At 31.1% G+C, this 16,808-nt stretch overlaps 1 protein-coding gene across 1 annotated transcript; it reads right to left on the bottom strand.

Moving 5' to 3' along the window:
- Positions 1–931: 931 nt before the first annotated feature.
- On the bottom strand, positions 932–11,802 carry LOC143049147 (netrin receptor DCC-like). Its single transcript, XM_076222895.1, has 12 exons — positions 11,666–11,802; positions 11,086–11,205; positions 10,594–10,769; positions 9,889–10,081; positions 9,539–9,712; positions 7,866–8,000; positions 7,219–7,358; positions 5,297–5,383; positions 3,565–3,640; positions 2,733–2,879; positions 2,188–2,218; positions 932–1,498 (listed from the first exon to the last, which is right to left on the bottom strand). Exons 2-12 carry the CDS (start codon positions 11,153–11,155, stop codon positions 1,360–1,362), a joined length of 1,368 nt encoding a protein of 455 aa, XP_076079010.1. The 5' UTR covers positions 11,156–11,205; positions 11,666–11,802; the 3' UTR covers positions 932–1,359.
- Between the last annotated feature and the right edge of the window lie 5,006 nt (positions 11,803–16,808).

Here is a 16,808-nt window from a genome sequence, read left to right as displayed (position 1 = left end):
TGAACTTAAGTTTTGAGACTTTTTTAATCGACACGATTGGGATTTTTGTATATGAGAACATGGTTTATCTATTAGTTGAAAATGCGGCTTTGAACTAGCTTTCAGTACCTGCGAGCATTCGTTGTTCAATAATTTGTGTCTCTGTGTTATTATTTTATGTGATAAATTGTTTTGTTGGTACACCACTGTAACAATGAAGGAGGAAATGAGGAGGGTTGGTTGGGTGGAAATGGGGAGGGGTATGCGGAGCGCTTACAAACATGTCTATGCGGCATGGGCTTTGATCATTGTTGAAGCATCAATGTAAGGGGTATTTAATATCTTAATAACACTATTCTTATTTTAGATACAATATATTGTTATCTTATATTGACGAAAGATGTTGCCCTTTTATGTAATTATGTAATACAAGTTACGATCATAACACATATTAAACAGCCAAATGGATGCACAAGAGCTAAAATAGGAGTCATAGATCCTATTGACAACAATTATCTGCCCAATTTTATTGATTTTGTAACATTTGTTTCAAATATGACCAACTTCTTATCCAAAATCACCAGCACCGTATCAGGACCCACCAGTACAATAACAGGACCCACCAGCACAGTATCAGGACATGAATAAATTGAGAAAATGCTAAATTTTAATAAATTGCAATGTTTTTTCACAAAATAGTTTTGTCGTGTGTATTGCGGTATAGAAAGCGGACTCTATGAGCATTTTTCTTTTATTTTTTCAGTTCTAGATTTTCTGAAAATGAGCATTTTTGTGTTACGCTTACTGAAACAGTGTAGATGGTCAACTTTTTAATGGTTTATATATGAACCCATAAGAAACAAAATTGAAAAATCTCAACTGTTTTCTCCCATTTTTTATGAGTGAAAATGTAAAAAATCATCATTTTCGTCTTTGTTTACATTTTTTATTGATCACCAGCACCCGTCAGGACCGAATCACCAGCACAGAACGTTCTCTCGCAGGACAACCATACCCACCGTGATAATCCTATTTCTGAATATGAATTTATATATGATTGTAATTCGAATAGTCAGCATTGAAATTTAGTATTGTAAACATATCATATGTTGGTGATACGTCTTACAGAAAAGAAAGCCCAAGGCTTAAAAGAGATGAACATAAGCTAAACAGAGGGAAATACAAAACATATACCAAAATATTTTACGGAAAACCAATGATAGAGCAATCACACCCTTGTAAAATATGTAAATAAGGAAGAATTACTTGGGTTGAAATAAACATATAATTAATACATAATTGTGTTGCAATGTTGATTTGTCTATGCTGTATGTGTACGCGATAAATGTAAATCATACGTTGATAAAATAGAAACATAGATCAGATAATCATATTTTCATATTGTTTATCTACTGTAGATATTCTATCAATCTGGTCATACACATTTTTATTATCTTTTATTCCAAGTTCCTGTTGAGCAGATACATTGTCCAGTCCAACTTCTCCGTATTGGCACCCACTGCAAAACATATAAGTATGTTTGAAATATATTGCCTGAGCAATGCACTTTGTAGACTGATCATATTTTAATTGAAATTAGACTAAATACCATTGCAGTTGTCAATTTACGACTAACTCATTATTGTCATTATAAATATTGTAGTTCTAGCCTTTGGTGGTGCCAAAATTGGTAGAAATATTTTATTATTGCAAAAAACTTTAACATTGTAATTGATTTGATCACTCAAAGTCAAAGTCTTGTTCATGTACCACATTTTTATGTACACAAAAAATGCGTATAATTTATGAACTATTAAGTCTGGAATCGCTAACGAATCAGTTCTACTCATGAAAATCTTAAAGATATGAAAAACACAAGATTAGAAACTAAAAGAGTTACTAATTGTACAATCACTAGACCAATCCAGGAAAAATGTTGTTGCAGGAAATTCTTTGTTCATAGTAGAAATATATCATAATGACGTAAAATATAACATACTGTTTATTGTTTTTTACCAGTTTATGAGTTTCCCTTAGACATCTTTTCGTCTTTGTCAAATCTAATCGCAAATAATACTGTTAATAATTGTACCTCTGATAAAACTATATCGATTATTTTGTTAGGACATTTTTATATCAATATAACCTGTTATATTATGTAAACACCAGGCACAATGGCAAAAAAGTAGAAATACGAATTATACATACATTTTTGACTCTTCTTGGGTATGTTTTGCTTCTGCAAAAACAACAGTAACAACTCAGTTTAAAAGAGTATCCTCTATGCAATATTATACCAATATAACAATCACCTACATGTCATGTTTAGTTATTTTATTGGCACTGCTTTATACTATGACTCCTCAACAGAGATAAAAACGAAAGTCAGACTTTATATGTAATTTATTGTAACTGAAATTGCGATAAAACACTTAAAAAATATACTACATGTATATCGGACGGAACAAAATCCGTCAATATTTCATGACGTCGCATATTGTCACAAGGACTTTTTTTTCACTTTAATGGCTATGTAATAATCTCTTTTTTCAAACTTGGTTTTATTTTTATATCAATTGGTATCTTCTTATTCAAGCGTTCTGATTAACATTCATATCTACTAATGGAAAAAATGCTACATGATTCGATATACATTCCCTAGATTGTTATAACTATAACACGTTATCTAACTATAATATACTTAATTTAGTAGTAAACAATATCACAATGCCACAGCAACAACGAAAACATACTTGCTCGTTTAGAAATTATATTTCGTCTGCGCTTCCGGATTAAACAACATACAAGGCCAACTACAATACCACTGAATACAACACAACCAACTGCAGCTCCAACTACTGTTTCAATTGTATATCCTTTAGATGACACTTGTGGTTGTGCTAAAAAATAAAGTTTTTATCTAAAATACGTTGCAAAGATATCTTGATATATATGTATATGAATAGAATTATACAAATCTGAATAGATGAGACCATTTTCAACCATGTCGCGTCCCATGAAAAATGTGTAGACTTTTAACGAATCTTGAATGATTATATTTAAAAAAAAAAAGGCGCTTCAAGCAATATAAGAAGTGATAAATATGAGGTTGTACACCTACATACATTTCATATACAAAATTGGAAAAGATACAGGATTGATGAAATAATGAAAGAAAAAAACAATATATATATATATATATAAAAAGGCAGCAAAGTTATGAGCCACTTCAATTACAAAGTAAGATAAATGCAAAAAAAGATTAATTCTTATAGAAATACTATATCTTTCATTGACATACAGGACACAGCATTCTTTCGCGAAGTACCTGACCAATATTGAAAAACGTTTTTTTTCTCATAAAAAACGCTGATTGCCTACTAGTCTTATCAAGTGGATATACACCACTTAACCAGTTTTTGTTTCAAATGGATGCATTTTTAAGGATTTAACGGTATTTTGAACAGATTCGTACCATTTATTTAGCAATTCCAGAGTTATTTTCTATGCATATACTATTTTGTCTTCAAAGCTGTTAGAAGTTAATATCACTGCAATAGTTTATATAAATAGAACAAGTCTTACTATCAATTGCTGATGACGCGTAATACATTTTTCGCAGTATTTCCCCAGCTTGGTTGATTGCATTTACTGCATATATCTGAGAAAAAAAATTAAGAAATAAGATTCTGTCAAACAGACTGCATTTTAGAATTTGTAAGAATAGACCTAATATGTTTCAAAAACTGATACTTATCGTTGATATGAGGATGACGAAGACCACCAGCTGGTTCAGACAGACAGATACACAGTTTGTTTAAGAAAACAAAAAATCATCGACTCACTGCCATACAAAAATAATAAATCACAAGCTTAATGAAAAATTAATAAAGGCTTAGAAAATATGGCGGTCGGTACAATTCTGTTTACGATCGTTCTCATTCTTGTACGTTAACGACAGACAAGACGTTTTTAATTTTGAAATTCCCCCCTCTTAAGTAGCAATATACCAACTTCAACTGAATATTGGATACAAATTTCCCAAATTATTCTGTATTCAAGAGCGTGCAGCTGCGACTCAGACTTTGTAAAACGTCAGCAGTGTTCGAGCAGAAAGTTGATGACTCAGAGTATGTCAACGAACGTCTCGTCCTATTTCTAAAAAAACTTCATCGGAAGTTACAAAGACTTTGTTGATAAATATTCCGTTTGAACCTCACAAATAATACACGATGGTCTTTAAGTACAGATTCTGAGCAATGACGTCGTTTATCATTTTAATAACGTGTTGTAGTGTTCTTTTACTTGTCCTTGTTTGTCCTTTTCCATTTTAACTTTAACTGTTAATTCTATGTTAGGTGATATCTAGTTGATGTAGCTCGGTATTTATACATTCCATCATTGTGTTATTTTGGCTGGTTGATTTTTGTATTCTTGCTTCATTTTTGCTTATGTTTTTTCTCTATACTAGTATGTTTTTTTTGTTACATAATTGGTTGTGTTTATAGGGATTAAAATTCTAACACAATGTTGACTGTTTTACCCCTATTTTGACAGTGTTTGTTTTGTTCACACATCGTTGTCAATATAATGAAACTTTATGCGACGTTCATATACAAGTGCGAGGTTAAGCTAGCTATAAAAACTGATTCCATGCACTTTTACGAAAATGTCAGGACTAAGTCAGGAATATGATAGTTTTTATTCATTGTTGAATGTGTTTGAACTTTTGATTTTGCCATCTGTATATTCGTTTTGAATTTTGTGATTTGACTCCTTACTTATATCGAAGCGAACAACTGTGTATCCACGATACAAACATTGTTTTTACTTTATTTAAATAATTTAAATGTTGCTACAATTTAGTCGCAAAGTCATGTATGCGTTTCAATATGAGTTATAAATTAAAAAAAATTCATCATCGAAATTTATTTTTTTTCCTCACTCATCTCCAATATTTCTTTTCGAACTTCAGATAACCCTTCTTTTATTTTCACAAATTCCTGTTTTACCTGATATCGACAATAAGCGATAAACGTTTGAAACAAATTGATCGTTATTTGCATATGGCATTTTTTTGTGAGCAACTGAACACACTTCAATAGGAGGATGGTCCATGAACAATATATATTATTGCATCTTTAAGTTATATATAAAAAAAAAAAAAAAAAAAATTCCTGCTAACCATGAAATGATGATTTGAAAGATCAGTCTTTTTTTTTTAATTGTTATGCTTTTGTTAAAAATGTCACATATTCTTTGACTAAATTTTAAATGCATAAATCGGATCGTCTGACTATTTTCACATAAAACTCACCTCTATTTGATAATGTCTGTCTGGTGTGATGTAATACAATTTTTGGAAATTTTCATATTTTCCAGCTATTGTTTCTGTCGTTGTTGTCTACATATAAATGGACAGGTGTATTAAGCAAATAAAATTCAATGGAGTATCGATCGTATTGATACATTTGCATGTCATTTTGGAAAACGTTTTAAAAAGCGTGCAGTTTTGTTCACTTACTAGTGCTTCTACCCTTTTATATAAATTAATTAGTTGATATCACAAATTTGTCTAGATGCTATTATATCTTAGAAATTACACATTTAATCTTAGCTTATAACAAATAATGCTAATTTCAGTTCGTTAATTATTTGCAAATATTCTCCAAAGGTTTCATTTGAATAGTTAAAAAGTATTAGCAAAAAAAACCGTCCAGAATAGAACTTTGTCATTCAATGGAACGAATTGAAAACATCTGTTTTATTCCTGACTAATTTCACTTCAGGCATGACATGCTGATATTGTTAGATTAAAATGTTCTAGTTTCAAGGTTTTGAAAAATTACAAATTCATCATCATTTATCCAAATGTCTACTTCCTTGGCCGGAATTTGTCACTGATTTGTGTTTTTTGATTTTTATCAGCTCATTAAACGATTATATTTTGTTTCAAATTTTTATTTCATTTTTGGCCTAGAGCGTGTTTTGAATTTCATGCGATTCCCTCAATTTTTGTTTCTTACATTGGTTTGTCTTTTTTTTATAAATGTAAGTAGAAGGGAATGAAGACACAGAATCGTATGTCTAATCGATTATTATGACTCTAATTGGTTATAACATTAACGGTACCATATTTTATGGACCATATGTCTGTTTCGACCATATATTTATTTCTTTTCGGTGATGTATTAGGTCGAGATGTCTAAAATTATATAACTTGTAAAAAAATATGGAGAGTGTTTGCTTTAACCTTCTCTACTGTGAAAAATACTATATCTACCATAGATAATGCTTTGGTGATTTATTTTATGGTATTCATTTTATACTTATTCAATTGTACTCAAAACATCATTTAGGGTTGCAGTTTACCTTAAAATAGTCTATAGCCTCTCCCTTTGCAAACCCTGGGATGAATAAAATCTGCTTTATCAATTATGTTTTTTTATCAGTGATCACTTACATTTAATATATCCAAGTGAACTTGAAAATACAGAAACTACCGACACAGATAAATCTGCTTCATATTTAGACCTTTTTCTCGAAATGACTACTGATGTTAGGTTGAATACCAAAATTTATGACAAACGCGATGATTTTAATTTTCCTACAGTCAACTTTCGATTTCTGTGTACCAACATCCCAGCGGCACCAGCATATGGAGTATTTGTATCTCAATTGATACGTTACTATAGAGCTAGCTCAAAGTACGTTGATTTTGTTGAACGAGGAATACTGCTTTCTCAAAAGTTGCTAAGACAGGGCTATGAATCAATCAAATTAAGGTCATCACTCAAGAAGTTTTACGGCCGCCATCATGAGCTGATTGGCCATTATGACAAAAGTGTGTCAGAAATCATATCTAATTTTCTCCCTCAGTCTTAAAAACCTTCCATCATTACAGAACTGAATAAAGAAATAAAACGACGGGTGCCGTATACGGTGCAGGAAATGCTTACCCTTCCGGAGCATCTGATTTCACTCCCGGTTTTTAGTGGAGTTCGTGTTGTTTCTTATTTATTATTTATAACTGTTAATGTAAATATCCTTTGGTTTTGTGAGTCTTTGTTTACTCCTTGGTTTTTGATTGTTATTGTCTTTCTAAACCGTCCATGTGGTTATTAAAAACAATACGCTAGCCGCAGTGATACCAGCATTTCTTTTTAAATGAAATCCTTTGGAACCGTATCCTCGCTCGTGGCAAAGTGAAGAATAATAAACTCAATATAAAACACATACCCCACTGATGTTATGGTTAATCTTATACTCCTTAATGATACCGTTTCTGTCTTTTAATAATGGTATCGACCAGGAAACTTCCATTGTTGTTGATATCGTTGATGGTCTTTTTATTTCAAAATTCGTTACTTTGCCAGGAGCTGTGAAAGGATATTCAATATTTTAAATAGAAACAATCGCAGACATACTTGAAATCAAGAATCTTATGTCATAAATTTCAAAACGTGTGTCCATTTTTTAAGTCTCATCCCTAAATGTTGTTCACATTTACAATAATGATACATAAGACAACGAAGCAATTTACGTGATATATACATGTATATTCTTGATATGCTCAAATATTAAAATCAAATTATTTGTTATAAAATGAAACTGATATATACAAGTAAAATCAAAAGGGAGAGATAAAGGAGAGCTATTGAGGTTCCACTCTTATAATAATTGTACATCATATCAGTATATAATAATTTATTTGAACTGTTATTTGTGTAGATATTTCTAATGTAAGCTTTTGAATACTGATGAGTGTATTGTGTATAAATATTAATTAAGAATATTATGTCTAGATAAAAATACAGTTTTAAATTATTAATGGTCGATGTCAGGTATATATTTTTTAAGAATTTTGAATTGAAATGTATATGTACCATCTTGATATGTTGTTACTATAGCTGACGTATCTGACTCTTCACTGCTACCTTTATCTGTCGTAGCAACGACTGTAAACGTATAATTCCAATATGCCTCTAGTCCAGAAAACTGCGCAATCTGCTTATCAAATCCTTTAAATAACACAAAAAACAAAGTTTATAACCAAACAAAATGTTCTGTTATCCCTAGGCTTCTCACTTTTAAAATCCGCAATTCAAAAGAACTTTTTTCAAAGTTGTGGTGATACTTAACTTAATAGCATGTACAATAATAAACAGTAAAAGAATATGAATAAAAGTCATTTTGAAAATGTTTCCAACTAACTAAACATACCGGAAAAAACTAATTATCAAACAGGAACTGTTGTATGTCTCTTAACATATTATTATTTTAAAGATTAAAATTGGGTTACACATTTCGAATTTGTTGTGTGTCCATTTTACATTGATATACTTCTTATCCAGATATTGTCGAGTGTCTAATTTATCATACTTTCAAGTATAATAGACGGTAACTTTGTGTTCCACATTATGAGTATATTCATTTACCTACCTTAAATGGCAATTCAATAATGCTATCAAATTGAACAACTTTTTCGATCGGAATTGAAGTAAGCTCATTGTTGAAAACCACAAGGTCAATTTTATCTATTGCGTGTACATAGACAACTTTTGTTTTCCACGATTTACATCAAGGAAATTATGATGACAAGCTATCAATGCATCTTTCATTGTGTTTCATCCTTTTTTTTAGTTTCTCCGTTATTTGTTTTAATGAAATTTTGACTGGTAATTTATGCACCCTGCTACCGGGTTTTTACTCGTCAACCTATGTGCAGGTGTGTCCTGAGGTGCGATTTTGACAAAATATATCTTGACTGTGCTGATTCAATTTTGTTCACTTTATCGAATAAGTGTACACTATATACAGTATATACTAGAAATGACAAAAACGTGCGTCTGGCGTACACGATTTTGGTGTTGACATCTATGATAAGTAATTACTATTTACTTTACTTTTTGTGGTTTAAATGTTTTAGTCAGTTGTGTTGTATGTCTATGACGTATGTGTACACAGTTTTGGCTGATTGGTCTTAGTTATTATTACATTATTAAACTAGTATGTCTGTATGGTATGGGTTGCTCATTAAAACTTATTTAAACTTATTAAAAATTATAACGGAACTATAACAAAAACTGTCGTATAAGTGGGAGATTGAGATGGCTTTAAAACCAGGTTTAACTTACCATTTTCTTCGAAAAATCTGTGTACCAAGTCAGGAATATGACAGTTATGTTCACGTTTTCAGAAATTGGGTTTATTAGTTTTTATGGATATCACCTTTTTAAACTTGTATTGCAGTTCTGAACCTTTTCTTCAATGTCCATTATTTACATTCCATAACAATTCATATTATTGAGAAGCTTATAAAGTTTGAGGCGTAGGGTAAGTCGTGACATTTTGTGAATTAAAATCTGAGCAATAGTCACACTTTACCAAAAGTATCAACTTAAGTTTTTCTCTCTCAGGAAACGTAAAATTAAAACGGTTTTGGTCCCGATTATTTTGACGTTAACATATGTGATTTTGAGAATCCACGATTAAGGTCATTTCAGAACCTCTGACCTGAAATGAGTAGCGAGCATACAAAGAAACAAGACATACCTACCAGTTACGTTTTCTCCTCTTACAAAAGCTGGTTCAGCATTTAAAACCAATTCATAAACTTTGATATGATATGTAGTTATCCCTGGTTTTGGTCCTTGTAGCTTCGAATTCCATGTTACTTTTACTTCATTTGAACTTACAACAGAAGCAGATATATTCAACGGCTTTTGTGGAACTGTCAACAAAATATTAAAAACATATAACATATGAATACCTATATATAAGAGATTTTGAAACAGCCAAATCAAACATGAATGACATCAGCCGAAATTTATCTTCTAAGTTTATTCTATTATGGTCCGGCAAGTTCTTACATGCAATAAATACCGTTACTTTAATCAAAACGCATACCTTCGGAATCAGTTCTTACTGATGTTTCACTTATGTTACCATCACCACCGTCATTTATCGCATTTAGCCACACGATATAATCTTTATATGGTAGTAATTGGTTTATTTCATATGATATTGGTTCCATCAGTTCGATACTTTTTCTACTTTCTCGAACCTGTCTAGTGTCTGCAGAGCACACATGCTGTATCAGCTGTAAGTAAAGTAAAAATGTTTGTCTTGCAGACCTGCAACTATTACCAGATTAGAACATTATGAGTAAATTAGTTAGGATAGGAAGATAAGTTTTTGTATTTGTTCATAAAACATTTTATGAGATTTATGCACTCTAAATAACCCAAACTATGGTTCTTTACTATGAGTTCTCGAAATATTTCTGTTTGTTTGAAAATATCGTGTTTTCAAAGTGTATACGGAAAGTTGATTCATTCAGAGAATAATATTTACAATTGCGCCTACTACATGTAATTTCATAACCTTACGGTAGAAAAAAACTTACTAATTTTTTTTACATAAAACATGTTAAAACAAACTGGTAGTTTTAATGGTTTTCAAACGTTTCCTTTGAACACAAACGTGATGATAATCAAGATTGTAAAATCCGAAGGGGAAGAAACTTCTAGAATCAAATGTATTGATAGTAATTGTGGCTTTTGTGTAAATATTATTCGTTGACAAAGAAATCTTTACTAACAAAATACTTACCTTATTAGTACACCCAGTACTACAAACAAGGAGTACTTCTACTACACACTCACTATTTAATAGAACTCTTACACGGTATCCCTGTATAGTACTTTGTGATTCAACCGGCTTACTCCATGAAATTCGAATACTTCTGCTTTTCGGACTAAGAGTGACGCTTGTTGGAACACCGGACACTGGTGACAAATATAATATAAAGAAAGAAGTGAATCATAGGAACCACCTCATGTTGTGAAGATATAGTCTTTCGATAAGTTTGATTGAGGTCAGGAGGTTTTGTGTCAGTAAATCTAATAGCTCTAAAATGGTTAAATCATGTTTTACTATGCCTATTGCTGTGTGTTTGTTTGTTAAACATTGGCAAACTATATAGGGGATGGTAAAAATATGCAAAAACTACCATCCGGTAATAACTGTGATAGAATTGTTGTATAAGAATTAAATGTGCATTTTCAATTTTTATCATAACTACTATATGAACATTCTACTTACGTGCAACACATGTCAACCCTGTCCATCGCTGATTAACAGAACATTCACATGTTTCGCCTGCACAGGTCATTGGTCTAAGACATTCTGCATCAGCATTACAGTTTACAGACACACTCTTTTCTGTGGACAAAACAGAGAGTTTGGTACCTTACATTAATTGATTAAGTTTGTCATTATGTGTTACTTCTTGTTATTATTCTGATAAGAATTGAAACGGAAAGGGTTAAGATTTAGGACAAAAATCGTTATGAGTATATTTCAATTGAGGGATCTTGGCTATTATCGACTTGTGTTTTAGTGAAATAAAAACATGTATTCATCATTACAAAATTGGGTTAAAAAAAATCTTTAAAAAACATTGGATACTTTATCTATTTTTAATATAATGGGCAATTTTGAAAGATAGATATATATGCTGACCTAGTGTTTGATAAACAGCGTTCGTTGACCTGTATGTTTGTCGGTTTGTTTGTATGTGTTGTTTGGAAATGTAATAAAATAAATGGAGAAATTTATAAGAAAACATATGTACTGCATTTAAATGTAATAAGCTATGAATAATAAAAAAAAAAAAACTCACGTGCAGTACAAGCTGATCCTGTCCAATACTGATTTGTAGAACATTGACAACGCCCACTTGAACAATTCAGTGTACTGGCACATTCTATATTAGCAGTGCATGTTTCATTTACACTTTTTTCTAAACATCAATATCAAATTATAAGTTGTCTTAAATTAAATAGTTTGTTTTTTGAAACTGACTCAATTAATCTAAAATAACAATTTCTTTATCCAATGCAAAATAAAGAGAATCCGTCCTTATTGAACGCTTATTCATAGCAAATAGCAATGTATTAAAACCTGTAGATGCATTTGTTTTCGAAGACTAAAGCATTGGTAAAGAAATAGTAATGTCATAAACTATAATCACTCAATGACTAGCATTTTCATTCAACCTATTTATGCCGTCATATGACATATTTACATTATATGCACGCAATATATAACACTATTTCTGTATAAATTTATCAGACATGATATTAAAGGTAATGAATACTTTGGATATTTTGAAATTACTGGATAATAACTCCATGTACTACTTTGTTTTTATCTAACAGCCGAAACAGTTATGATTTGCAGATATTGATTAAAATGTAAATAGCTGTTGTTTGAAAAAAAAATGTATCAAAAGCGTGCAAATAATATCAGACCTGGATATTGTTTTGGTGAAACGTCAAACTGATATATTTCTGTTTGAAATTTGACTGTCAATTAAAAAAATGTTAAAGACAAATGTCAAAAATTATTTGTAATCAGTGGACGTTATGAACTACTCGTTTTAATTTCGGTAGGTCTGCATTTTTTTCAATATCTGCCAATTCAAACCTATTACGGATAGTGGCTACCAATTTTATTAAAAATACTTTTTTAAACTTCATGCCGAATTTTGTACAAAAAGTATATGATTAATATCATCACTTGTGACTTTTCATTAAGCATTCATAAGCTTTTCAATTTATTTTTTGTCTACCAGACAATAATTTGTTTTCTAGTTTGAATTATTTTACATTGTCATCTCAGGGCCTTTTATAGCTGACTTTGCGGTATAGGCTTTGCTCATTGTTGAAGGCTGTACGGTGACATGTAGTTGTTAATTTCTGTGTCATTTTGGTCTCTTGTGGACAGTTGTTTCATTGGCAATCATACCACATCTTTTTATTATAAATCGATGTTAAGCCAACCCTTATTCATAGGAAATGTATGACGTATGTTGACATTAACTCCGAAGTTTCAATGCGCAATCGGACATTGTGTTTGGAAGGGAAAATTGTCTAGCAGGGGAATGTTATCGCGGACATGGAACGTAAATTTACAGTGTGTGCGAGAAAAGTAACAAAAAAGAGATGCAGACAAGTTATTGTAAATTGAAAATAAATAAAAGCGATGAGATCGGCAAAAAAAATCACTTAAAAACACGTTTCACCTAGGCAAAGTCATACATGATCATACATGAGTAGCCGAAAATACGACATTTCTAAAATATTCCAGATCACATGAAAATAAAATCGCGACGCTTTCATTATTGTCCAAAATATGTGTTTATAAATTTACGGGCAGAGTAGAAATTAGAAATTTACTTCCTACAATTTAATATTATTCTTCAAGTGTATCTTTCATGATGGCCCCGATTCAATTCACAAACACATCCATATATTACGTTTTTTCATACAAATGTAAAAACAAGTGTATTATATTGCTGTTGTTGGTGAATATTGGGTTGGAATAATATTCAGGATTTTGTTATATTTTTTGTTTACATAATTTGATAAATGACGTCAACTATGTACGTTAAATCAAAAGTAATTATAAAACGCGTAAGAATACAAAAAGCACATGTTCATATATATTCATGTCTTGGTCATCTCACTCACTGAGTCGGCAAAGTTAGGGAAGACATTTCGATGAATAATAAATGACATGAAAAGGCACGAAAAGGCACGAAACATGATTTGAATTGTCAATTATCAACACTTGTTTAGCTTATAAAAACACCTAGCGATCTTATTGTTATTTTGTATTACATATATTTGATTTTGTCAGCTTTAAAACTTGGTCATCAGTTTGCCAAATTCGTATTTACTACCCTTTAACTTTTGAATTTAAACAGCGATAGAAATAACAAAACAAAAGCAAATACCAGAAACACTTAATCATAGAGAATGATTAAGAAATGTTTTATTGAGAATTTTTTTCTGTCAAAACAATACAAGTAAACAAACTGCAACAACACAATTATACAACTTAGTGGGTGACTTTCATCGTTTAATGAGAATAAGTGACATTATTACCGACACTAGATTGTTAGTCTTTGAAGAAATTAAGATGTAGGTATATGAAAATGAATCATCCATGAATTTATCAACACAAACGTTTATACGAAATCTAGAAACATCAGGAATTGTACTATTATTTTAGTAAACAAAATCATTTGTCAATTATATACGTACGTTTTATTTAACCTGTAAATATTAGGACTAAATACCTGCAGAACAATTAGAACCTGTCCAATACTGATTCATAGCACATTGACAGGTATGAGCTGTACATAGCAAGGGACTTATACATTCATTATCAGCATTACAGTTTACATCAATACTCTTTTCTGTAAATATAGTATTGTAAATGCATTGCTTCTAATTGCAATTTTGCTTTTTACTGTAATTTTTTAATCGAGCTATGAACCCTCGTTTTATCGAAAAAGTACATAGACTGGTACATCGTCTTTGAGAAGTACAAACTCATTGGTATGCTTCTCTTATGTTAAACTATAACAGGAATTTAAAGCACAAATGAAAATAAAGACACACGTTGTTTTCCAAATATAAATGACCTGTATACTAGTTTTCTTTTTATTTCAATTAAATTGAAAAGTCACTTTAATTTAATTTTGAAAGAACAGGTTATATACATAATAAATAAGCATTAAATTAGCAATTGCCAATCCGAAATTTAATTTACTTGCAACACAAGTTGATCCTGTCCAATACTGAAGTGTAGCACATTGACAAATCCCACTTGTGCATGAAAATTGATTCAAACACTCTATTCCAGAACTGCATGTCTGACCACGACCTTTTTCTGCAATCAAATCACAGAGATAACAAATAAATAGTAAATGTGTAATGCAAGTTTATCTTCTATGAAGTCAATAACTGAATTAATATATATGTTTATAAACACGTATTTTCAAGTTGATCCTGTTAACACATAATTTTAACTTACAAATAGGCAAATACATAAATTGGAAAAACTTAAACCAAAGGATATTTATAAGGATTGTTTAAAGCATCGAAAAGTCAGATTTTAATTGATAAAAAGAAAAACAACTTACTTTGGTAACAGTTTGTATTTCTGCAGTACTGTTGTATACTACAGGCACAAGTTGGTTCAGGATCATGACAATTAAAAGCATTACTCCTTTTACATAACAGTGCATGCATCGTTAACAACAAACCAGTGAAATATGAAAATGAAAAAGCAAACAGAGCAGGTATGGATGAAACATGTTATGGTTTGGTTATTTTACTCTGTCAGTGAATTTTTTTTTTTTTTGCTGTTTTTGATTAAACCTTTTGGAATTTTCTGTTCTTACTTTTTTTCGATATTATATTTGTAGCCTCAAATCTATGTCCGGCCTCGAATCTATGTCTTTTTTAATATTGCGTCATAGACGTTCCAAATCTAAGTCTTTATGTACTCAAACCTATGGCGATGTTTTGCTCTAATCTATGTCCTTTCATCGACGTAAAACATAACAAAACTTCATCTAGTATATGAAGTCACTGCATAAAAGGAATGATGGCGCAGCAGGACACTATTCCAAATGAGTGATACATTGTATCAAATAAGAGGAACAAAGGTATTTCAAAGATTCCAAATCCAAAAGGGGTATGGGTGGATATGCCTCACATTGTACAGATTGCGAAGGCCAAAGAAGAACATCAAAATCGGGGAGCAAATAAAACTTGTTGACGAATCGAAAGTGTCGTTTTCGGACAGAATGGTAAAAAAAGTTTTTATCGCTTTACTTTTATGATCAAGAATCTAAATGTATGAGGTTACGCATGTTATTGCGTCAATATCGTGTAATCAACCAGTCCACCCTTATAAACAGCTTGTGTGTATGCGCTAAAATTTGCCATTAGAATATTGAATTATGGGAAATGACTACTTAGTAAATAAAACAAAAAACCTATAAGGCCGAACTTAGTAGACGGACATAAATTTGCGCATTTCGACACAAACTGAAAAAGATTTAAAATATAACACAGATGTGAGGTCTTATTTTTTTTAACGGACACATATTTGCGAATGACGTCACGCTTAACAATCGGACACATATTTGAGGCCGAATAACTTTTTACGGGCATAGATTAGCGATTGACGCCACGATGGAGCACATATTTGAGAAACGGACACAGATTTGACGCCGTACACAAATCTGAGGTTTACATATTTGATTTGGCAATCTAGCTGTCTTAACTGATATATATCAAACACGAATCCGGCGTACCAAATTAAATGTCTAGTTTGTATAAAAATAAGGTCGGTGTGCTACTACTGTCTGAAGTGTGTCCCCAGTAGTAAAGTACAAGCAATATTTGATACTTTTGGATAAACTTTATATCTGTACAGTGTTAAATCATTTAAAACACTAAGGTTTTCTTCCTTTGATACACAAATTACCATTACCAAAATTGGCATAGTGATGAAGAATTTTCGGTGCTTTGTGCTTTTTATTTTTCCAACTGTTTTGATTTGAGTTAAGCTATTTAGTCTAACTATATTTATCTGAGCGTCACTGATGTGTCTTATGTAGACGAAACGCATGTCTGGCGTATCAAGCGATAAGCCTGTTACCTTTGCTAACTATTATTGGAAAAGCATGACTATTCTGAATTTTCTTTTTCGATGTAAAATACAAAATTTCAAAGTGACATCTTGTTAAAACAATAACGCTGCGCAAGAAAAAAAAGTTAAAAAAAAATGTATAATCAGAATAAATCCAAAGGTCTTTCCACAGAGATGTTGTTTTTAGTTCTTTTCAATATTTTCTAGAAAAAGTCGTCATTGGTTGTAAAAAATGTACAAATGACGCATTTTAAGACACACACTAACTACCTGACCTTTTGACAATATGCATAACAGTATGACATGTGCAA

Source organism: Mytilus galloprovincialis, chromosome 10 (assembly GCF_965363235.1).
Source record: "Mytilus galloprovincialis chromosome 10, xbMytGall1.hap1.1, whole genome shotgun sequence".
NCBI lineage: Eukaryota > Metazoa > Mollusca > Bivalvia > Mytilida > Mytilidae > Mytilus > Mytilus galloprovincialis.
The sequence above is the reverse complement of the archived record's forward strand: the minus strand, read 5'-3'. Positions and strand labels throughout refer to the sequence as shown.

Excerpts from the sequence above, each read along its gene's own strand:
- LOC143049147 (XM_076222895.1), bottom strand. The coding sequence starts at position 11,155 with ATGACCTGTGCAGGCGAAACATGTGAATGTTCTGTTAATCAGCGATGG. Across the intron at positions 10,770-11,085 it reads AGGGTTGACATGTGTTGCAC|TGTCCGGTGTTCCAACAAGC; the intron begins GTAAGTAGAATG and ends ATTTGTCACCAG. Across the intron at positions 3,641-5,296 it reads ACAGACATTATCAAATAGAG|ATATATGCAGTAAATGCAAT; the intron begins GTGAGTTTTATG and ends TTTTTTTCTCAG.